The sequence below is a fragment of the Argiope bruennichi genome, chromosome 5 (assembly GCF_947563725.1).
Source record: "Argiope bruennichi chromosome 5, qqArgBrue1.1, whole genome shotgun sequence".
NCBI classification, from domain to species: Eukaryota; Metazoa; Arthropoda; class Arachnida; order Araneae; family Araneidae; genus Argiope; species Argiope bruennichi.
Window position 1 is genome coordinate 23,299,180 of NC_079155.1, and position 25,793 is coordinate 23,324,972.

At 30.5% G+C, this 25,793-nt stretch overlaps 1 protein-coding gene across 1 annotated transcript in view; it reads left to right on the plus strand.

Annotated features, from left to right (window-relative positions):
* The window catches only part of LOC129968211 (diuretic hormone receptor-like), a gene marked incomplete at its 5' end in the record, with an annotated part of 68,286 nt that extends 50,203 nt beyond the window's left edge, over positions 1–18,083 (plus strand). The window contains 4 exons of the mRNA XM_056082064.1: positions 9,730–9,815; positions 12,544–12,676; positions 14,795–14,836; positions 17,669–18,083. Coding sequence (XP_055938039.1) covers positions 9,730–9,815; positions 12,544–12,676; positions 14,795–14,836; positions 17,669–17,914 — 507 coding nt within the window. The remainder of the gene's footprint in view (positions 1–9,729; positions 9,816–12,543; positions 12,677–14,794; positions 14,837–17,668) is intronic.
* Between the last annotated feature and the right edge of the window lie 7,710 nt (positions 18,084–25,793).

Genomic DNA, 25,793 nt, shown 5'->3' on the forward strand with positions numbered 1-25,793 from the left:
TAAGTTTGTAAAGTTTGCTATAACTTTAGAATCATTCATAAGATAACGAATATATACCCTTTGATTGGTATATCTTCGTTATCTTATCGCCATTCCATGCCTAATTGGCGACTTAGGCATGGAATGGCGATATTTGTTAACATGTTTATTTTATCTCTAAGTTTCTCGGCACTGAAACATTACCTTCCCATCTTTTTTTATATTTTTTCTTTTCTGCAGGGAATTTTTCACACCTTTTATTTTTCTCTTCCTACAAAAGAAAAAAAAAATTCCATTCAAGCGAGCAAATTAAAATTTTAAAAGAACAACTTTTTTTTCTTTCTTTTCATAAAAGCAGAAATATTTTATTTTATCATTAAAAATTATTACTCTTGTCTTTCGTACATGCCATCGTATTATTTTTTTAATTAATTATCCAAAATGTATCAAATATTATTTTCTTCAAAAATAAAAACTTTTTAATTAACCAAGCGTATCATATTTCAAAAATAAATATTAAAAAAGTTAGTTTATTCATCAAAATTAACATTAGAATCTAGCAGAAAAATTCGCATCTAAAAATGCGTCTACCACAGGTTTTTAATTCCATTATTTTTGATAGTACAATTTTTGCACAAAAATTTACTTGTTGCTGAAAATGAATCTAAAATGGTTTTAATATTTATTAATCAGTCGCATATATATATATATTCCTCTTTTGCCCTCTCCCGGGCTCCTCCCTTAAAATAACACCTAAGGTGAATAGGATATTGGCCCCATAATGATATAATAAATAAGATAATAACGTTTGAACTCATGAAAGCATATTAAGTAATATGAATCTCTTGAATGATTTTCAAAAAATCTATATAACTGTAAGAAGATATGCCAAAGTGAGAAAGTTTTTAAAGTCATTCAACAAAATAATATCTTTGCGAAATTATGTTTTCAAACATGGTATTAGTTGAAAATAAATGTAAGATTAATTAGGAATGTAAGATTAATTAGTACTTCAATTGAAATTTTCAAGTGCAGTTCGAGCATCGAATTACCATATTTTGAAGTAATAAACCGAAATAAATCATTCACCGACACTGTACTTCGATACCTAAACTATATAGAAAATGCAAATATTTCAAGTATTCCATGACTTGGCACTTCAATTGTAATATCCAAGTGCAGTTCGAGCTTCAAATTACCATATTTTGAAGCAATAAATCGAAATTAAATCATCTACAGACACTGCACTTCAATACCTAAACTATATGGAAAATGCAAATATTTCAAGTATTTCATGGTTTGGTACTTTAATTGTAATATCTAAGTGCAGTTCAAGCATCGAATTACCACATTTTGATGTAATAAACCGAAATGAAATCATTCACCGACACTGTACTTCAATACCTAAACTATATGGAAAATGCAAATATTTCAAGTATACCATGACTTGGCACTTCAATTGTAATATCCAAGTGAAGTTTGAGCATCGAATTACCATATTTCGAAGTAATAAACCGAAATTATAATCATTCACCGACACTGTACTTCGATACCTAAACTATATGGAATATGCAAATATTTCAAGTATTCCATGGCTTGGCTAAATCAATATAATAATATTTTTATGATTCTTTAATATTGTTTCAGTATGCAGTTAGTGTCATAATAACGAAGAGAGTTTTATAGTCAATGCCATTCGATCCTAACGACTTATTGGTCACAAAAATAAAGATTTTCATACATGGTATATTTTCGCGATATATTTATTAGGACTGTAATACTTTCAACTAAAGCCACCTCACCAACATCCTCGCCAATCAAAAGCACTGCACCAGTACGAGGCTTAGCGGCAAGAGTGTAAGCAGGTAAAACCTACCGACGGCGAGATTCATGTGTTGTTGTGTTGTGACTTATGGCACTTTAAAGCCATCTGACAGTTATCTGTCAGTGATTTAAGCCGAATGAGCGTCTCTTGTTTTTTCAGTAGCTCCAACTAGCGCCAAGAGAACGACTTAGCTACTCACACATCACAATCCTTTTTACGGGGCGGACTTCATTCATGCCTTTCATTCACTCATCCACAGATCGTAATTTAGACCTAAATCAGAGAACATTCACCCCTGAACCAGTGCCCACCGTGGTATTATTCTCAACATGGAGGACTTTGTGACCATGACAGGTTTATATGCCACCGTTTATACGATTTTACAAGCCACCATACACACGGAGAGTCTTCGGCGGGTTATCCCGGCCACAATAGTGATATTTTCTTATGTGAAGCTTGTAAACATAAATATTGACTAAATGAGTATAATTATAATTGCATGCGGTTTTATATTAAAATCGTTTTAAATTGTTAGAGCCCGTTTTTATTGCACTTCTCTTACAGGACTCAAAATTCATAGTCTAAGACTCGTCTCCCCCAAACATTTATTTAATATGGATATTAATTTTAACTAAACATACAAAACATAACCCAGTGATATTCTCAAATGAGTGTTAATGACCTATTTTGTACAAAGTTGTATATTGTAATGAAATACGTGAGTCTATTCTTTTTATTTCTGGTAGAATGCCATACTTTTAAAAATGAATTTGTGTGAAAAAATAAATTGAACATATATAAACAATTTAATAAGAAACCTAATCAAACATAGAAGCATTAAAATTTGATCATTTTTATTTTATAAATTTGTAAAAAATTGCGAATATATAAAAATGATAGGTGTAATGTGTGAAAAAGTTATGTTAATGTCATAATAATTCAAATCAAACATTGACATTAAATCAAACATGCAAATGCAACATTACAATATGACATGCAAATCAAACATTAATTATCTACCAATTAATATTTTGAATATAATCACTTTATTTCTACAAATGCAGATTTCAGTTTGAATTAATTTGTTAAATAATTTTTGAAAGATTTTGTTTTTAAAAAGAAATTGCATCATTATATGAATAAACATATACTAATTAAATTTTTACAATTAAAGAAGTTGATAAGTTGGTAGTGTGATTTTATTAATACTAAATAATAGACATTATAGATGCCATTATTTCGAATTTCTTCATAATTTGTTTTTATTTAGAATTAAATGACTATTTCGGAACAAAACGAGAATGAAATATCGTACATAAATTATGATATTTTGCAAAGATTAGTTTTTATTTTGGAAAAACTTTTCAAGGTCAAAAGTAGAGTTAATAAGTACAAGGTACAAGTACAAAAATATAAGGTACAAGGTACAAAAGTACAAGGTAGAGTAGAGTTTTCAAGGTCAAAAGTAGAGTGCACGAAGAGGAATTTTCTTTTTCAATGTTCTACATTTAATCCCAACATCCAAAGTGCCTTAAGAGGACAACACCCATGAGACCATTAAGAACAGGAAGAAACTTCGATGCATTCATTGAAACGATACATAAAGACAAACAAAGAAGTCAAGGAGACTTTCTTCTAAGAGGATAGCATTCTAAAGATCTGCAGAGAAAAATAAGGAAGCATTCAACCGGTTTTCTGAATAGAAACCATGAGAATACACTCTTAGTTTGTATTCGCACCCTGATCAATATAATGGATGCAGAACACAAAAGGAACGTTGTCATTATCTCTAATTGACTAGTTTACTTAAAGAAAAAGGGAAATGATGACGTTTTAGTGAACGTCGTCAGAAATAGATAGCAGCAACGGCAGTAGAATCATTATCTCTACTACTAATAAAGATGAATGTGTGTGTGTGTGTTGCCGTTTTACAGGCCAGACTGTTTGACCTACAGCTACAAAATTTGGCACATATGTATCTTGGGGGGGGATTATGTATCTTGGAGAGATTTGTTTTAAATTTAAATTATTGAAAAATTAAGCTGAATTATGGAGTTTTTCCACGATAAGTCAAGAAAATATTAAACACAAAAATTTATTTTACATAATTTTGAGATTCATTATTGAAAGCTAAGACGAAGAATTCTATTTAATACCTATGTAGTTTATAAGACAAATTTAAAAAATAAAATAAAAATTTAGCGCTGTGAAATTTAGAAGATAAATAAACTGAACATTTGAGTTTTTAATAATATGATTTCTTAGGACTAGTCTCCATTAAATAGATTCTCAAACACAGTGAATAGAGCATAATATAATCCGTAAATAGGACATAGTGTTACGAAATTTCCGGGGTTCGTTTGGATAGTGGGAGTTATATGGTGTGGAGAACACTCAATCAGCAGGCGGCAGTAGAAAATGAAACAACGGCGTTTATTTACACGAAGACACATGGGACAACAGACAACAACTATATACAGCACACAATTATCTTCAGCCGAGACGTGCAGACAACATCACACAACAGACTCTAATGCAGACCGTAGCGCACAACTTAATTCAGCACTCCCTTGACTCCGTCGCTGCTCCGCTAATCTTTGGAAGGCCAGTTATTTCTGTCGGTTCCGACTACTCTCTCCTAGCAGCTGCGGCCGCTTCCTTTTATAGGTCTCAGGAGGCGGGGCTAGACGCCTCTCAACTAGGGATTGCAATACCAGACCAAAATTTCAATACCGGTATTCAGTATTTTTCAGATCTTAATACCGGGATACCGGTTTTAATACCGGTATTAGAAATTTTAGAAAAATAAAGAAAACACAGGTGTTTTTTTGTTTTATTTGCCAGTTTCATTAGAGAGTGTAAATGTTACAAAAAATAATTTGTAACTTATAAAATATAACAGTATATAAAGAGTCTCAAAAAAGTAAGGGAACATCTTATTTATTTAAATCATAAAAAACGTGTAAATATCACTATTCAGTGTGTGGTACTATTAAAATTTTTTGAAATTTGATAATAAAAAAACATAATGCATCAATTGTACTATCATTAAGCCTGAAAAGTAATTTTGTGCAAAAATTACCAGCTGTCAAAAACGCTCTTTCGGCATCTACGCTAGTTGGTGGTACTGTTAGCAATGCGCGATATACTTTTTCCAAGTATTTACCTATATATCCCTCATCTTCAACTAAATCGATTTCTCGTCGGGTGGTTTTTGATATAGCTGATTTCTGTACTGTAGTTTGGTTCTTTGAATTTTTTTTTATCTATCGCTAATTCTAATTTTTGTTCAAGAGACAATTCATTTTCACTATCGACATCGATGCCATCATAATCTTCGATAAGTTAACCGCATTCTTCTGAATGTGTATAGGTTTGTGGGTAAAAACATTTAAGAAAATTTACTATAAACTTAATCAGATTTGAATTGGTTATTTTCTTTTCTTCTTTTTCATTTTCATTTTTAAAATCATAATAATGAAGTAAATACCATAAGACATTTTCTATTTCGGTATGCCTTTCAACTGTGTGATTTTTCAATGTAATATATAATTCTTCAGATAGTGATGTGTGCTGTTCTTTCAGTGACTGCAACATGAAATTTATTGTTGCATTAGCTGTTAATAAATTAGAATCTCTCTGACATAATGCCTCAACAGTCAGTTTTATTGGAAGTAGAGCTGATGCAGTTCTGGATATTGAGTCGAATTCCACTATCTGAAAAATTAATTTACGAGTTGAAGTCGATTATTGCTTTTTGAATTGGATTTCTCAGTTTCAAAAATCGTTCCATCATTAGGAGTAAACTGTTTCAAAGTGTTTCAGAATCTAATATTAACATATATTCTGTTTTATTTTCAGTTAGTATATATTTTAGCAATATGTCAGTTTTTATAGGGGAACGTTTAAATATCTTAACAATTTTTTGAACTTTATGAACTATAGGAAGCAATTCGTGATGGGTTAATATTTCATCCTCATTAGAAATATCTTCTTCAGCAACGAGATTGTCATTATTTTCATTGTCAATATCACTCACTCTCACTCTTACTCTCTTCAAAGTTGGAATCCGAAGTTTCTATATCCACAGTATTTGGATTCTTCTGTTCTTTATTTTTGATATCTATTACTCCTAATTGAATTCCATCAGCATAACACGATTGCTGATTTGCACCAATCAACTTTCTAACTTTGTTCATAACTGTTGCTCCATCAGTCGTTATGGATACAATATTTTCTTTCAGGGATAATCCATGTTTCGCTAATTTAGATTTAAGCAATTAATTAAGCCATTAATTTCGTCCATTAGGGAGATATAAAAGCAAAAACGTATACTATTTTGCTATGTTGGCGATTCCTGAACATTTAGTGGAGACAATTTTAAAAATTTCTAGTAAATACCGAAAAACCGGTATTTAAACTTGTGAATACCGGTATTACAAAATCGTACAAATAGCTCAAAATACCGGTATTCGGTATCCCGGTATACCGGTATTGCAATCCCTACTCTCAACCAATCAGGAACGTTCGAGGCGTAACTCCGGGGAAAATTCTCGATGGATCGGGAAATCGTCGAGAATCGGGAAACATCTCGATGTTTCGAGTATAATCTATTTTGGCGCCAAAGTCTCCAAATTCGTCGTCAAGTTGCCAAATAATCGCCAAGTTTGTCGCCAAGCTCCGGGACCCTCCGACGCGACACCGGACTCCGTCCAATACCGATGACTGTAAAACATTCTTTCCGATGGTGGAACCAACTATGCTGGGAAGCAGTATTACAGATTCGTAACAATAGTATAATCCGTATAAGTCCGTAAAGTCACCGGGTTCGATTGTAGTGGGTGTATGGAATGAAAACAATCAGCAGGCCTCAGTAGAATAATTACGTAGTATATTAAACATGAAGGCACTAACACAAAAACGCAGAATACACAGCCGACAAATATATACAGCCGAGACGAAAACAGAACAGCACACAGCAGCACACTACAACAAAGTCAAACAATTAAGAAATGTATAATTACTTCGAATTGTTTTTTTTTTGTGTTTATATTCAATCTTAGAGCAATATCAGAATCACTGAAGTGATTCTCATCATTCTGAACTGTGGTCAAATGACTAGGATGAAACATGTGGCAATCCTCTGTCTCGAAATCTCACATGAACAAGGTAACAATTAATCCTCAAAGGCAGATTCAACACGCTACAAATATGCGTTAAGATGAAAAGAAATTTTAGAGGAAGCAGAATTCAAAGTTGATCCTTCAAGGTCTTATCATCAAATCTGCTGTTTGAGGGTTAAAATGCCAGACATTCAAAATTAAATTAATACATACAAATACATTCTATTAATAAGAAATCAAAGTAAAAGATAGAATTTTACAAAGTGCCAATTTTTAGTATAGAATACTTGCATGTCGTTTTGCAGATTTTTCTTCGGGCTATTAGTATTTTTATCGTTTTTATTTCAGTTACTATAACCTCTAAACTAGAATATAGCCAAACCCGCTTAACGTATATCTTTAAAAGCGAGTAAAAATAAAATAAATAAATAAACAGATAAAATAATAATAATTATAAACAAACTCGTTTAACGAGCGATGTTTCGTAGAACGAGGCAAAGAAACACCATGGCGTCTTATGCTGAATACTTGTATCAGTCTATGTTAAATGCTTCTTTGAAGTGAATATTTATATTTACATGGAAGAAATTTTGGTTAGATAGTTTTTCGAATACGATTTCGAGGGATTTGAGTAAATACTAGTTTTGTCTCAATCGACGAGATTTGTATCTGGATTAGATTATGAGGCTAAAGGTGGAAAGCAACGATATCCATGAGCTGATGGGAAAAATATTCAAAATTATCGAAGAAGTTATTATTATTGGAACTTATTCTGTATCATACCAAAAAATTGCAGAGGAGATTTGGTCAAGAGAGGAATAAATAGACTCAACAGAACAAGAAACTTTCAATAAAATAAGGGAGATACTGATAGTATAGGAATTTATTACATTTTTTGTTGAGAAAAATTACCCTAATAAGACGATAACTACACGCTCTACAAATTCATTTGATGATGATGCTGCGGCTCATTTTCGCCAATTTTGAAGCCCATCCTAAAGCAATTTAGGCAAATTTTTTGTAAAAAAACCCATGTATTATAAATAATAAATTACATTATTATAAATATGTTTGATTAATGTTTTCGGAATGGAATACATTATCTTGTTCTACATGGATTCATAAGAAAAAAAAATGTTTTACTTAACGAGTGTTTCGTGTTAAGAGAAAGATTCGGAAACGGATTATGTTGGTTCAGCGAGGTTTCACTATATATAAATTTCTGTATAAGTGCATTAACCCATATATGAATTTATATTTAAAATAACTTCTTTAATTTTCTTTTATACAATATTCCTACTAGTTTAAAACTGAATGTAATATTTTTATAATCATTCTATTTCTAGGAAAAGATAATTAAATTCACCAAAAAGTAAAATGACGAACAAAATATTTCTTTCCCTGCATTATATATCTATCTATAAAGCATTCTCTTTCAACAATATTTTTATAAGCCATATCATCTAAAGCCTCAGAAGACAATAAAAAAACATCTTCCCAAATATGACATGAAATATTTTAGGAGATCTCTTTGGATCTCAATGTAATATAATGCTGACTTGTCCATGGTACCATATCTGAAATTGCCATTAAGGAAAAAGTGTTTCGCCTTCAAATTCGCGAGTCTTCTATTCTATCGGAGCTGTCAAGAGATATTTACGCCTTCTCTTACTGCAAAGGCCGTAGCAAAATGAATTTAGAAAGCTGGCATGTCCCATCTAAAGCCATGAACAGAATCATTTGAAGTTCTGTTTCTGATAAACTATCTAGGAATCCTAATAAATTAGGAAGGATTAAAAAGATGCAAATTGTGAAGAATAAAATAATGAAGAATCCTTTTACCATGATAAGTACTTTTTATGATGTTATAATAACTGAAATTCCATTCTTCAATGAAGATATTCAACAAAATATTTTTCTTGAAAACTGTAAAAACTGTCATCTCAGAGATATGTTATTGGTCTTGCTTAATAAAATACGATTTCTTTTGCATAATAATAGGTTAAATTGACTTTTATAGTCACTCAGAAAGATAAAGCACAAAACAAATTCTGAATATAAAATAGGTTGTTGTTTCTTATGGCAAATAGACAAGCCCGCTGTTACGAAGACAGCGATTTAAGCCAATAGGTGGGGCGTCTTTTGTTTTTCTAGCGCCAACTAAGGCCAAGAGTACGACTTTGCCACTCACGCGTCACTCATTCGCTTGCATAACCCTATTTTACAGGGGGGCACGTTCAAACAATTCACAGATAGAGCAGAGAAAGAACAACCATGTCCGAACCGGGACTTGATCCCAGGACGCGCAGATCATGGGGAAGACGCGCTACCCCTATTTCAGGACGCCGGCTAAAAATAAAATATTAAGAACGTTATTTAGTCAAGTATTAATTCTTCAAGTATTAAGTCAAGTCCGACCCGCCCGAAGGCACACGGATAAATATATTGAATAACCGGACAGCCTCAACATCAGCACTGGCGGGAACTGTGATTGAGTCCTAAGGGTCATCACCAGCCACTGTACAACCCTTCCCGAAGGAAGTATGTCCCATCATCAATGGGAGGAGGCAGATCCCCGACCTTTATGTGTACCCTCCAGAGTGGCGAGATCCAACCACCATACCGGAAGCATCTCATTCTCATTTCGAGGTGTCTCCCCGGGTTTTTTTTCAAGTATTAACATGAAGTACTAATTACTAATACTAATTAGTAATTAGAATTACTTCTAATTAGTAATTAGAAGTACTAATTACTTTGCACTTCTAATTGTATTATTTATGCATGATACTTCTTTCTATGCAGGTAAACATTATTTTCTTAACGAAGATCATGTGGGTGTTGATAACAAAGCTAAGAGCTACCAATACTGTTGAATCCGAACAATACAGGTTCGTATTAGTCTCTTTTTGCATAAAATTATTTTAGATATATAAATTGCATCATAACAATCAAAAACTTTCCTCCAATTTAATTTAAAATTATGATTGAATCAACAGAATAAGGAAGCGACAATGTAAAAGAGTTATTATTACAATAACATGTGTAATATGGAATAGTTCTTCCCTTATATAGATAACTGACCGAGGAGGGTACCTCTTTTTTTAACTCAATTTTTTTTGGCATTCCGTCACTTCATAATCTTCGTGGGGCTTACGACTTGATGTGTCGTTCTATTTTTTTCGGTTTTCGTATTTGTTAAATCACAAAAATCGACGAGAATGACAACTCCTCACCCCCCACCCCCACACACACAATATGTGGAAGTTTGAAGAAGGAAAATGTAATTGGCTTATTACACAATAAATCTTTGATAAGAATGATACTGTCACGTAGGTACTTTAGTACGGAACTCAATGACACACACAAGAAGTAAAGCTAAACCAATTTATTTACTCATCTCTGAACTGAGAACACAGTGACTGACAAATCTTCTGCTTTTATACTAGCAGGGAAAGTTCCAGAATACTTTTCTGGAGACAGTAAGAGAAGTCCAGAACATTTGTCTGGTAAACTCAAGAAATGCCTAGAATCTTCTGAAACATAAAATAAAGGGAAACATGAAATCAAGGGATTGAATATTTACACCGATTGTGAATCGCATTGTCTTTAGCGGGATTCGAACTTACGATCTCTTAATTAAGAGACCAGTGCTCTGACCATTCGGCCATGGAAAGTCGACTACCTCTTTTCAATGCGGCAATACTAACGGGCAGTGAACGTCTGATTTCAAAAAGAAGAAAAATTTGATTCAATTCCAAGTGAAGAGAAGACACCTCAGCCTAAGCCAGAGTCCTTATTGAGGTTATTAATACAGCATAAAATAGAATGGTCACCCCGACATTTTTTAACACTCCCGCCAATAAAGGCATTATGTCCCTCAACATTGATTATGATTAATGAGCAAGATCATGAACGGCATAAATGTTCAGATTTTTATATTCTAATTCGTGCATAGAGCATTTTGTCCTCGTAATATAATAGAGATAACAGAATCAGCCTTCTAGTCCTAGTTTTTCGACAAAATTAAAATTCATTTGCAAAATCGCATACCAAATATCATTTTACTAAGTTCTTGGATTTTTCGGTATAGCTTTTATAGCAAAGAAAATTTGCCTCTTGGTGGATTTGGTTCAAAATTTAATGCAAATATAAATTATGTGTGCTGTGTTGTGACTTATAACACTGCACAAGCCCGCTGACAGTTATCTGCCAGCGATTTAAGCCTAGTGAACGTCTCTTATTTTTTCAGTAGCGCCAACTAGGGCCAAGAGTACGACTTAGCTACTTCATGCGTCACATTTGCTTGCACAAACCCATTTTACAGGGGAGGGGGGGGGTATTCACACACCTCACAGATAGAGCACAGAAAAGAATAACCATGCAAGAACCGGGACTCGAACCCGGGACGTCCAGATCATGGGGAAGATGCGCTTCCCTATGCCAGGACGCCTTCAAATTTAAATTATAGATGCAGAAATTGCATGCTCGGTTTTAATATTTGATTTAAGGGCATTTTACATTTTGTAGTTATTAAGTTCAATTGTTCCCAAACAAACAGAAGGCAATTCCTGTGAATGAATTTCGCACAAAATTTGTTATAAATCTATAAAGTGAATGTAAAGATCACAAAATAGATTTTATTCATTCAAAGCATTTATGAATTATCGTGCTCAGGCAGACGGAACAACTAGCAGACAGTCGACCTCTCCGCCGCTACTAAACCATGTAATATAGGCAGGATAAGTGACCGGTGTATTAATTATCATTCAATTACGCCACTGGCCAAATTTTTGAAATCGTATCTCCTTAAGGGACTTCCAATCTCTCCGCGTTCTCCAGAGACTCATTATGCTGCAAAAGACAGATAGATGGCTCCAATTCCAAAAATGTGCTTTTCGGATTATGAGAGCACTGTATAGTAGATTTTCAAATATAGATTTTTCATTACAGTACTTTTTCTTTATATACTTGATATAAGAGAAATAAAATAATAAAAACGAGTTTATTGAAAGCTCTTTGATTGCTGATTCATAAAATTTTAAAATGGGCAACATTTAAGAAATCGTTTGTAATGAATTTTTCGCGTATCTAAACTAGAATCTTTTTGATATATATTGGAAATAATATTGGAAATTTTTGATAATATTGGAAATCTTTTTGATAATATTGGAAATCTTTTTGATAATATTGGAAATTGGACTGAATATTGGAAAACTTACATATGAAGATTGTACGATCATTTATAAATATAACAGTCTTTTATTCGAAACAGTAAATTACATTTTTCCTGTTGCCATTCGTGTCTTCTCATATTCTGGATCATTGGGGCACCTCCAGTATGTAGATGAAAAACATCCGAAACGATTGCGGAATAAATAAGAAGTTGATTGCATCTCCTGAGGGTATATTTGATGTAATTTACACTAGTGGTTCCGTTTTACTAGTACTTTGTAGTATCTAAATTTTCAGTACCCTTCGTGCTAAGATAGAAAGATAGGATTATTAGTTCTTTAATCCAATTATTCAAACTAGAATTGAAAATTGAATTTTATATCTTTTTGCATGGATTTTGGAGAACTCTCACCTATTTAGTGATCAAATACTTTCTGATTGCAGGAAAGCAGCCAAAGCCTTACTCGTTCTCATACCACTTCTGGGGGTGACGTATATTTTAGTCATCGCAACGCCAAGTCACAGAACAGGAGAAGTTGTTTTCACATTCATACAAGCTACTCTTCTGTCAATACAGGTAGGTGAGTGATAGCTTACCTATGCTCCCATCAAGAACTGGTTTCAAGGGCTAAATCAGTAAAAAAATATGTGAATGACAAAAGTATTCGCGACTGAATTAATTCTTGTAGAGGGATTGTGACAATGGAAGTTTTGAATTCCTCTTTCCCTTCCATGAAGCAAGGCTGTTTTCTTGGTTTTAATTCAACAGCAGCGTCAGTGTTTATGGCACTTGTCATAGACAAGCCCGCTGAAAAAGTTAGCGGTTTTAAGTCGAGTTTTAGCTTCTCTAGTCTCATCAGCGCCATCTAGGGCCAAGAGTACGATTTAGCTACTCATGAATCACATCCCTTTTTACGGAGTAGACTTTCATTCATATATTTAATTTACTTATCCACAAATCGTAATTTAGACATGAATCAAAGAGCGCTCACCTCTGATCCAATAAATACCCCATTGGTATTGCTTCGACTTGGAGGGCTTTTTGGCTACGGCAGATTTATACGTGCACCAGTCACAATATACGCTGAGAGTCTTCGGACGACGTGGTTAGAACTCACAACCGAAGGGATGCAAATCCAACGCCCTACCAACCAGGCTATCTTGGCTGGCAGTAATAGTTGAACAATTAAAATAAATTGAAATAGTGGAAATCATAAAATTGCGATAATCAAAAGAGAATTGATTTCGATATCATGTAAAAGGAGCTGCAAGATTTAAATTTAAAAGTATGACTGAGTGATTTAAGAATGCCAGACGCCGGCTAATTCAAATAAAATTATGTTTAATATCTAACGAACTACAGTCACAATTAATTAGATGCAACACAATTAACACATAAAAAATTAGACAAATCCTAACAACGCTACATTTCTGACAGCTGGAGGTTAATTACCTGTTTCTCGTTATAACCGCTAGTGGGATATCCTTCTATTTGTTACGATTAAGTAATTTAAAACGAGAATGTAAAAAAAGAAGTTTTAAAAATTATTTGCGACAAAATGTTATTAGGACTGTTCAGTTATTACCTAGTAAAAAATGAGCTATACTTCATGATATTTTCAAATCATGTGAGCGTATAAAAATTAAATTATATGTAAAATATACATAAAAATTTCTAGGCTTTCTAAAAATATTAGGAGTTTCTGGGCTATAGGCTAACATTGGAATTTAATAGTTTGGACTTGGTGTTATAGCATTTAAAATTCATTTTGAATAAAAATAACTTAAAATACAAATATTACCTAAATTCTTTTTGAATTTCATATCAGATAATTTGTTTTTGATAAAAATCAATGAGTCCTGATTGGTTCGATGGTTGTGAATTTTAATGGCGCAACAGCCATTTTCTAGCAGAAGTGGCTTCAAACTTATGGTTAAAATATCTAATATTGTAAAACTGAATTTATACTATATTTGATTCTAACAGTTGACAATAAGAAAGTTCTTTAGTAAAAATGAAGCTTGATGTTGTAAAAAAAAAAAAAAAAAAATCAGATAAAAAATTTCATAAGAAATTAAATATACTTTTAGAGTCCAATGTCACGACAAAAAGGATACATATTTTCAAGAGATGATCCCCAGATATATCTAGCAAGGTTAATGATAAAGATTTAAAAGAAAAACGAATGCCTTGATTTTTAAAATTTAGGTACTTAATTTAAAATATTCATAACGCTATAAACAATGTTTCATGTAGGGCACATAGGTGTTCTCTCCCCGAATAATACATACTTGTTCGTAGCACGCTTGTATCCAATGCGGAAACATATTAATTGGACATCAGTCCTTCACCACAAAACGGTGCAAATATTAATGGCATGAAATTTACTATTTATAAAGTTTATAATCAGTCCTGGAATAATCGGAAATTGTAATTTGACTTCATAAATTTTATAAGAAATTTCACCAAGTGATTTTAAGGTATTAAGCTAATTTCTTGAAAATTCTGTAAATTATGGTTTCTTCAATTAAATTCTGTACTTACTTATCAATTTTTTCAGCAATTCTATTTGCATGATATATTAAAGTTAGTATAGTTTTCATCGTTTCATAATGGTATTAGTTAAAGAATTTCTAGGCAATTTAGGAAATTATATTTGCATTGGTCTTACAATCTGTGAATCTTATTTTACAGGGTTTTATCGTAGCTGTCTTGTATTGCTTTTTAAATGGAGAGGTAAGTATAAACAAGATAGTAAAAATTTCGATTTTTAAGTAATATTCCTTTTTGACTTTCATTTCAATACTCTTTCATTTAAGAAACCATTGATTCCATTTCGAAAATATAAAATCGTGATATAAACCAAAAGTGGAAAATGAATTAAAATGTGTCAAAAATGTGTTTTTGAAAATGAAATGCTAAAACTTCTATACTCAGATAAGAAATTAGTAGGGTTAATACTGGAATATAATCATATTTTTTTAAAGATAATGTATTTTTATTTAACATTTGCCTTCTCATTTAAATGAAGCAGCATTTGAGGCATAGTAATATATTTCGTGTTTAGTAGTTATTTAATGGTTCTTGAAGATACCAACTTAATCAAGTCCTTTATATTTGTAACATCATCATCCTATCAATTAATATACATAAAGATATTAAGAAATAGTTAATTTAAGAAAAATATAAATCTAGGTTTTAGACGACAACCTGGGGAAGAAATTAAATTTTATTAATGAATATTTATTTTAATAGTTAACTGAAATTATTTCAATTGCTAATTAAATTATTACAATTACACAATAAAATATTTTAATTAATTAATTAATTGAAATATTTTTCTCTTTTCTGTCTTATCCTTAGAAAGTTTATACATCTGTTATAATAAAATGTAAAAATATCGACTAATTGAATTCGGGATATGAAATGTAAACTATTCATTTTTTTAATAATTCCGTCTATTATATGTACTATTAAAGAATAGAATATTTTATAGATGTTTAAAAACAATATAAAAATATTATTTTTCTTATAATTAATAATATAGTAGGTAATTTTTTTGATTATTTTCGAAATATTACTAAAGCTATTTATATTATTTTGGTATGTTTTAATAGTATATACATTAATTATATATTTTTAATTGTAATTTTTATAAATGTTCAATTAGTTTTCTAGACGTTTTGACATTTAATTTTGATTTTTAATGTTTGACATCGAATTTTAATACTTTATTAAAAAGGTCAAATTTAATGAAATTTAGTGGAATTTTCATAATTTGAAGGTATGTTTGTAGGTTTCACATATTGTTTAATAGTTCTGAGATTTAAAATATATGGAAATTAATTTCATGCTTATTCTAATGCACAATATTAGATGAATTTTTTTCATATAATTGAAAATCAGTTTTAATTTAATATCAATTTAACTTCATATAAAAATTTGATATTAAAATTTCAGTATCAACATATGGTTCCCCCAGAGTTATGGTTAGTTGCATTAGGGACCTTCATTTAACTTGCATAACCTTAAATGTTAACTGTTAAAAAAGTGCCTCTTTATTACTTAAGTATATGCAAGTACTGAATAATCGAATATGCAAGAACACGCAGAATGAATCCGCATCATTATGATCAGCTCATAAGAAAAACTCTCTAAAGAAGATACGCCTGGTCTCTAGAGATGTCTCATCCTCCTTTCTATGTCACTGGTGATACCAAGTACTCCCTCTTATTCGGTGACTTCTTATCCCGATAAACGAGATATCCACAAAATTCCTAAATATATATGTTTTTTTTTAATACATTATAGAAAGATTTTATTCGTGCAGTTTCTAAAAATTTTAACAGCTTTACATTTAATATCATGTTGTGCAATGTATAAGAATTATTTCTGCAAGATGAATCATAAATTTCCCTTCAAATAGTCAAAACATTGACTAATTTAATCTTTCATTTTCATGCAGTTGAATCAATTGCAAAGAGATATCATTTATGAAGGAAGAACGGAAACAGATTTTTCTATTAATTGGAAGGTTCCATTTGTTATATAGCATAAATTTTCAACATAATGCAAAAAATGTTGATAAAGCATTACAATGTAAAGAAACTCATTAAGAAATTCGAAAAGATTGGTTATATCACCGAGACAAGTGATCTATAGCTATCATTGTCTTTCAATAAAGTTTTGCTACAGTGTCACTGACTGCTTAAATTTTGTAATTTGTATTGAAAGTACACTCTATGTAATGGGTGAAACAAATACCATCCGACTGAATAATTTCGATTCATTCTTTACACATTAGTGGCATTTTTTTAATTTTTTAATATTCCAGAAAACAATAGAAAAAATGGATAATAAAATAACTTTTGACCATTATGTAGACCAATAACTAACCCTATATTTTTCGTATTAAATTCAACCAGAGTTTACGTTCAGTATCAGAATTCTACAAACCTAGGCAGACAAAACGTTGAACAGTATCCAACAACATTATTGTACAATATTGTGCAACATCGTACAATATCATAAATTATTGTAAATATTGTACAATATTGTAAATTATTGCAAATATTGTACAATATTATAAATTATTGCAAATTCAACCAGAGTTTAAATTCAGTATCAGAATTCTACAAACCTAGGCAGACAAAACGTTGAACAGTATCGAACAACATTATTGCACAATATTGTACAACATCGTACAATATCATAAATTATTGTAAATATTGTACAATATTGTAAATTATTGCAAATATTGTACAATATTATAAATTATTGCAAATTCAACCAGAGTTTACGTTCAGTATCAGAATTCTACAAACCTAGGCAGACAAAACGTTGAACAGTATCGAACAACATTATTGCACAATATTGTACAACATCGTACAATATCATAAATTATTGTAAATATTGTACAATATTGTAAATTATTGCAAATATCGTACAATATTATAAAATATTTCAAATATTGTAAAACATCTTTGAACTGTTCGGGATACGGAAGTCGATTCTCATTTACAGAGTCCTCTCATAGCGTCGGACTGAACCGTTTTCTTTCTTTATTAGGTCCAGAATTCGGTTCGAAGCCGCTTAGAACGATGGAAAATCCGCAGAGGCATCAACAGCCGTCAAAGCCAATCTTTCAGCTTCAGATGCTCACCCCAAGAAAACTTCTACCGGAATGTCCCTCGGGGCAGCTGCATCAGTTTCGCCACCTCCATGTCTTTTGTCAACCGATCTCCCTCCGTACCTGCCATCAACAATTACTTGCCCCCTCCGGATTCCCTCCCGATGAAAGATGACGTAGTTTAGAAGATTCCGAGTGTACGTGATGATCCTCTTGTTTGATGTTGGAACCACTTGTTATTGATCATTGTAGAACCATTGTTAAACATCATTTGTGCATGTGTTTTGTTAGAACTTTATGGGTTTTGAGATTCTTTTCATTGGAAGTCAAACATGGCTGCCCACAGAATGTGGACTGTCATGGGTTTTTAGTTCATTTATCAGTGTCCAAAGTGGATGCAATTTTATGAAATTGTGATGCTCATTTCGTCGGAATTTTACCACGTGTGTTCATATTTCATAAAACGAATCAGAGTACGATAATTTCTTGAAATAATGAGTCATAATTTTTTCCCTGAAGTGTTAAAATTTAAAGCATGCATCTATGCAACTAATAAAAAAATATATTTTATAACTGGTAGCAAATTTTTATTTTTTTAAATATATATCTGGTAAAGGACTTTCTGAATTTCTAGAATCTCTTCTTCAGTTGATTCATTAAATTCTTAATTTATTATTCCATTTACACTTTTACGAATTAAGATGAAATATCTATTATTAAGTAAATTATTTTATTAAAATTTATTTATTATTATTCGATTGCAGAATGACTTCATTATTAGTATTACTATTAATTTTCAATAAAATTGCTAAAAATATATATAAATATTTTTATAAATGACGTCTTTGTGTCCTTTAAAAATTTTTGAATTCACAAACTATTTATTCTATTCGTTCTCTTTTATGTATTTTAAAGAAATGGATAAATGGAAAAAAGAAGAAATAAATGAAAAAAATAAATAAAAACTTTCTATTATCAATTATAATGATGAAAAATTTTGATCCAAAGCATTACCATCTCGTATAGAATAATAATAATGGTAAAACGGCCGATTTACTGCCGGATATTGTGAAATATTGCATGTAGACATGAACACAAGATTCAATGCACAGTATAATATGCTTAGCAAACAGAATCTGGGAATGGAAAAGGATTAATCGATTGCTATAATAATAATAATAATAAAAATCTTCAAATTGGTGACTTCAAAATAGAATGGCACCAGAAATAAAATTTTATTTTTCCCCCAATCATATCAACTTATGTTGCTCGAAGCAATGAAAATCTTTTCGAAAGAAAAACACAATGAATCATGACAATAAAATTGCAATTTTTATTTATTTTTAAATAAAACCTCTTTGTCTGAAAAAAGAATAGTAGAGGAGTCTAATTTGCAGCATTTAAATATTCCTGGAATGTACTATAAATGCTTAACGAAATTTTTGAATAGAAGAATTCATAGGTGTCAGCCACATTTTTTTCACTTGCGAGTTGGTCTATTATTTACTGGCTAGTAATTTTTATTTCAATACACATACCGCAATTTATCGCCAGCCATTATTGTAAATGCCTAATCATAACCTCCTATCTTTCCCTTACATGTGAAGGCTTTCTAAATGGTATTGCTTAACATCACCCAAAGTATATATAAATTGTCTTTTGGTTGAAATACACTTTAGAAACCTCATCCTACTACCAGCGGATGTCGTATTATCAGTGCTAAACTACAACAAATAATATAATAAAAGGAAAGGAAAATAACATATTAAACAGAGCATATGTTCTAAAAAAAAAAAAAAAAAGATCTATGAATTTTATGGTACAAATAATTTTTTTTTGACTTTCTATTTCACTACAAACCCGGAAGTGATAGATATATACTAAAGTCTATTTTTAGGCCAGTTTTTGTTTCAAACCAGAAGTACAAGAAGGAAAGCAAGTTATCACTACAAATACCCTAGTTTAAACCTGAATTCCTATCTTGATAGAGAAAATGGATTTATAACGCCCATTAATATAGAACTTGCATGACCAGGTTGGGAGGGACAGATAAGTAGTTGACATAAAGCAGATAAGTTTTATTTTTGGCGGCTTCATTGCATTATTTGCCTTAGTAGCAAGCAATTTTCCTTTTCATCATGTTAGAACATGATGTTGTTTTGGTTTGAGGTCTTTGAAGCCTCAAAATGCGTAGGCAACAAATTGGCGATTTGTCGCTTTCGAGACATCAGGGTTCATCATTTTAGGGTTATTAGAAAATAATGCGGAAGGTTGTCACATTTGGCGATTTATCGCCAACTAAAGTTACAACTTGATTTCCAAATTATTCATTCTCTGAATTCTTCCGAATTGTCTTACTTAATTAATGTCATTAACCAGTTTAAACTGGTTTGAAACAATCACGAGACTATCAGATTACGCATGCGTCGATATTTAGAATTTTTTTTTGTTGTTTTTTTTTTTAGAGTGAGAGTCTCGTACCAGTTTAAAACCGGTTTAAACTGGTTAATGACTTAAATTAATTAAGACAAATAATGGCTTAAAAATAATGATGCTCTCACATGATAACTAAAAATTTGTGATCGTAGATTTCATTTTTAAAAATTTATTTTAAAGCTTTAATTTTTGGTGTCCTATATTTTCAGGACAGTTATATTTTATTTTGTATTGAAGTGCTTGTATGCGTTGGCGATAACAAGGGCTACAAGAATAAATAAATAAAAAACGGCCATCAAATAAAACATTTACATGCGATCTTTATTTTTGAAAGATCACTTGATTTATGATAATTGCAAATTTCTAAAGGAAATATTCAGCAAAATTTAAAAGAAAGGTTATAATCAAATAATTTTCAAATATAGATGGAAACAATAGTTTTTTGTAAATACTTCATGTAGGTATATAATTCCTTCAGTTATAATGTTGTTAATATTATAACGTTATTAGTCAGTTATTTTGTATGCAAACAACAAACTAGTAATATGTCATTTTTAATAATAACAATTGTTTCTTATATTTAACAATAATCAATAATATTATGCCTATAATAACTTATATGCTCAAACCTTTTTTTTTTATATAAAGTATCGCGCTGAACATATTTTTAATTCTAGCTATAGAAGTAGATAATACTCTAACATTGTGAAATATGATATAGAAATAGTTTTTTTTACGTTTTTTACTGCCAATTGCTCTTTATAAATTAAAATGTATCTAAAGTCCATAAAAGATTCGATGAAATTCTTCATGATGATGTCAAGGCTCCGATGACCATTATTTTAATGAACTATCGAGGATTATATGTCTATAGTGTTCAATTGCATGCTTTAAAAATCGAGTTAATCGCTAAAAATGATTTAATAACTGTAACTTCTTTTAAAATCCAAGACCAAGTGCATACGTCTCGTATTGGATCACGTAAGTGAGGGATATATTTGCAAAACATAATGATTAAGAAATTAGTATGGTACTTAATGGTTTTATCGGTAACCAAAAAGTGCAAAAAAAAATCGCCTAGTTTAAAAAATATTCTCAAGTGCATAAAAATATAGATAATAAATATGTGCTTAAATATAGATCAAATCACGTGCGAATCACACGCTGCCAATCGAAATCGCCATATTGGAGACCTTTTTTCTTGGCGCTTTTTGATTGCTGTCACAACGGACAAGTACCATTAGTACATCTCGCCCAATCACTTAGTTACTCATTTTGAACTGAAGTTGGAACCATATATCTTGGCGATTAATAATTGGATTCTGCACAAAAATCAGTGAACCAGAGTTCACATGAATTAGTGTAAATTGTTATTATCCCAATCTTTATAATTGGTTTATTTACTTTTTAAAGAATATGCGTGCATAATATGAATTACATTTAAAACTGCTGGTGCGTCTTTACTCGAACAAAACATCAATATGAAAACAAGCATTAAATCATCAGGTAACAAAAAATAATCTTAAGCATGTATGATAATCAAAGATATACTAAATTAAAATCTATCTTAAGGTAGCAGATGTTGTATATCTTCTGAAAATGTTTTGCGAAGATTTGAATATTATTTTTTATGAATCATCCTACCATTCTGAAACTATGAAGAATAATAAAAGATGTCTTTTTTTCTTGCTCAGTGTTTTATTTATCATTGTACAGCGGTTTTGTTTTTGAACTATATGTGAATATTGATGTTCATTGTATTTTTATGTGTGATGTACGTAACGTTGTTATTGTGTAATGATATGCCAATAATTATAAATGTGAAAACAAACTCAGATTGGAATCCAAGACCTATCTCTAAATATTTGCAAATGAATGGGTCTTAGAACTCATTAATATGTATGATGCTCCCTATATTTTGTGAAACCGTCAGTTTTACCTAATATTTCCCAACGTGACCAAATGCTCAGATTAAGTGTAAACCCTTTCTAAATATGAATATGTGTAAAAATAAATATTTTACCTTTCAATGTATTATTAATCTTTTAAAGGCTCAATGTGCTGTGTATGGAATTCAGATAATTCCATTTTTATATTGTACATGAATTCTTAAAAATGTATAAAAATTCATGCAATAAAATATTCATGTTAGTGTACTTATGTGATCATTTATTTATTTATTGCTTACTCATTTCTTTAATTTAGCACTTCACTTTGAAATTTCATATTGATTTCTTGTCTCCTAAATAGCACAATCTGTTTCATAATATTGTACAAAATTGTGAGATATTACATTACAAATAATCAACAATATCATTCAACAATGCGAATATTGTACAATATAGTACAATATTGTATAGTACATGTAATTGACTACGATTATAAGTTTTTCAAACCTGATATCTACTCACAGAATATACTTTGTATACTGTAATTTTTGTTCCTAAAATAAGCAAATTTATGAATATGCAAGTGAATATTAAAAAAAAAAAATAGAAATAAAGCGGATAAATTAAATTTAAGCTATACTAGTGTACCTTTGTGCTCATTTATTTATTTATTACATACTAGCTTATTTAGTTCTTCACTTCCTCTTGAAATTTTATATTGATTTCTTGGCTCTTATATAGCACAGTTTGTTGCATAATATTGTGAGATATTATATTTACGATATTCAGTAATATCGGGAATACATTGTGAATATCGTACGATATTGTACATTCAACATTGTGAATATCGTACAATATTGTACAATATATGAGTGTGGCTAGGGTTATAATTTTTTTGAGCCTGATTTGTACTCAACTGAAAATAATTTTTATACCGTCTTTTTTGCTCCTAAAATAAGCAAATTTATGAACATGTAAGAGAACATTTAAAAACCAAATTAAAACGAAGTGGATTAATTAAATTTAAGCGATAAATTAAGAAATTAGGATTTTTTTCATTCACATCTGTATTTGTAGTGACCTGAATAATTTCGAATGGGCATTGAGAATACAATAATGTATCGGTAGATTTTTCTTACAATAAACGAAATGCTCTTGGGAACTATTGTACAGATTTATCAAAATACACACGTTTGAAAATTCAGAAAACGCTTTCGAATCAAAAATTGAGAGAAAAATCTATTTTTAATGGGCGTTGAGAATAAATATAATGTATCAGTAGATTTTTCTTACAATGAAATGAAATGCGCTTGGAAACAATAGTACAGATTCATCAAAACACACATGTTTGAAAAATTCAGAAAACGCTTGGAAACAATAGTACATATTCATCAAAATACACATGTTTGAAAATTCAGAAAACGCTTTCGAATCAAAAATTGAGAGAAAAATCTATTTCGAATGGGCATTGAGAATACATATAATGTGTCAGTAGATATTTCTTACAATGGAATGAAATGAGCTTGGAAATTATAGTACAGATTCATCAGGATACACATATTTGAATATGTAGAAAACGCCATTGCATCAAAAAATAGGAGAAAAATCTATTAGGATATTTAAAAATATGAACGAAGATGAACTAAAATATGAAGTGTATTAAAAGAAATATTTTATCAGCTTTTAGTATAACCCTGTGGCAAATGCCAAATTCCTTTACTTTAATCCAATAAATACGGCAAGAAAGCATCTATTTTCGTACTTAAATCGTAGAAATCGAATTAAATGACCAGTTTTAGCCTTTGATAATCAATTTATACAAAAAAATAAAAAATAAAAAAGCGGTGTAGAAAATTCTTTAAATATGCATTTCCAAAATAATGCCTTTTTACTTGCATATAAATTAAAATTTAAATCCTATTATTTGATATTAACATTTATGGTTAAGGAAAAAATACCATCTCTCATAAAATATTTATGGCTGCAGTGTGATTTAAAATTCCTAATTACAGCCTTGTGAAAAGGCATCCAATAAAGGCCTATAACCGAGTCTCATATTTCAAAATTTGTCGTTAATGGTTCCATTTTTCTTGGATTATGGGTATAATCATTGTACTTGCGCGTCATTTTTATAGCATCAATTATTCTTTTCTATCAAAAAATAATTTCCCGATTTTTATTTGCGCAATTTCGCGGTTTTCGAATATGGCAATGGAACGATTAAAATATTGATTCGATTGCAATCTGTTAAATGGTTCATAAAATTTATAGATCAATTATTTTTGCGTGATTATTAACGTTTCAAATAAGAAATGTTTTTAATAATAACAATGCCAGGTGTTAGAAATTGAAAACGATTTTTCTCTTATTTAGCTTAGAATATTTTCCATTACTTACTGTATTCCTTACTTTTAGAATTATAGATTTCTACAAAGTATAAAAGTCTTTATATATAAATCTAAAGATTTGCTTGCCTATTTTTATAACAAATTTACATTTTGTCATATCATGATGAAATCTAGAGCATGTATTGTCGAAACAAGGGTTTATTTTATATTTATTTTAATATTTTAAATTCTACCACCTTTATGTACTTGAGTATGTGAGTGCTTGGTTTAGTAGGGACTGAGCTTTACTGAAGAGCGTTTTGAAACAATATTTGCATCATGCATAACGTAATTTTAAAAAATATCAATCCTTTAAAATATTGCTTGTTAATACAGATGAAATAATTTTTTTCCCCTCATACATTGAGTAAAAAGCGAAAATACAACCGGTAGAAAATTCAAACTCAAGATTTTTACGAATGTCCTCATTTCAGATCTTCCTGAATCTAAAAAATAAATTTTTACTATCTTGTATAAGATATATAAAGAAAATATTGTAATCGTCAAAAAACCGAACTCGTGATCTTAACGATTATCCAAGTTCCAGACCTTGAAATCTAAAAATACATTATTGACATTATATTTGTTTATCTATAAATACGATGATTGAAAAAGCCTTTAATTGGAGAGATTAAATTTGATGTAAGAACTTTTGACCAAAATTGTAGACTTTAAAATTTTGATCGAAATTCAATATGAGGATGTCTATCTGTCTGTAAAATGCTTTAGTTGGACAGATAAAATTTGATGTAAGAACTTTAGACCAAAATTGTAGACTTTAAAATGTTGAACGAAATTCAATTTGAGGATGTCTATCTGTCTGTAAAAGGCTTTAGTTGGACAGATAAAATTTGATGTAAGAACTTTAGACCTAAATTGTAGACTTTAAAATTTTGAACGAAATTCAATTTGAGGATGTCTATCTGTCTGTAAAATGCTTTAGTTGGACAGATAAAATTTGATGTAAGAACTTTAGACCAAAATTGTAGACTTTAAAATGTTGAACGAAATTCAATTTGAGGATGTCTATCTGTCTGTAAAATGCTTTAGTTGGACAGATAAAATTTGATGTAAGAACTTTAGACCTAAATTGTAGACTTTAAAATTTTGAACGAAATTCAATTTTAGGATGTCTATCTGTCTGTAAAATGCTTTAGTTGGACAGATAAAATTTGATGTAAGAACTTTAGACCAAAATTGTAGACTTTAAAATGTTGAACGAAATTCAATTTGAGGATGTCTATCTGTCTGTAAAATGCTTTAGTTGGACAGATAAAATTTGATGTAAGAACTTTAGACCTAAATTGTAGACTTTAAAATTTTGAACGAAATTCAATTTGAGGATGTCTATC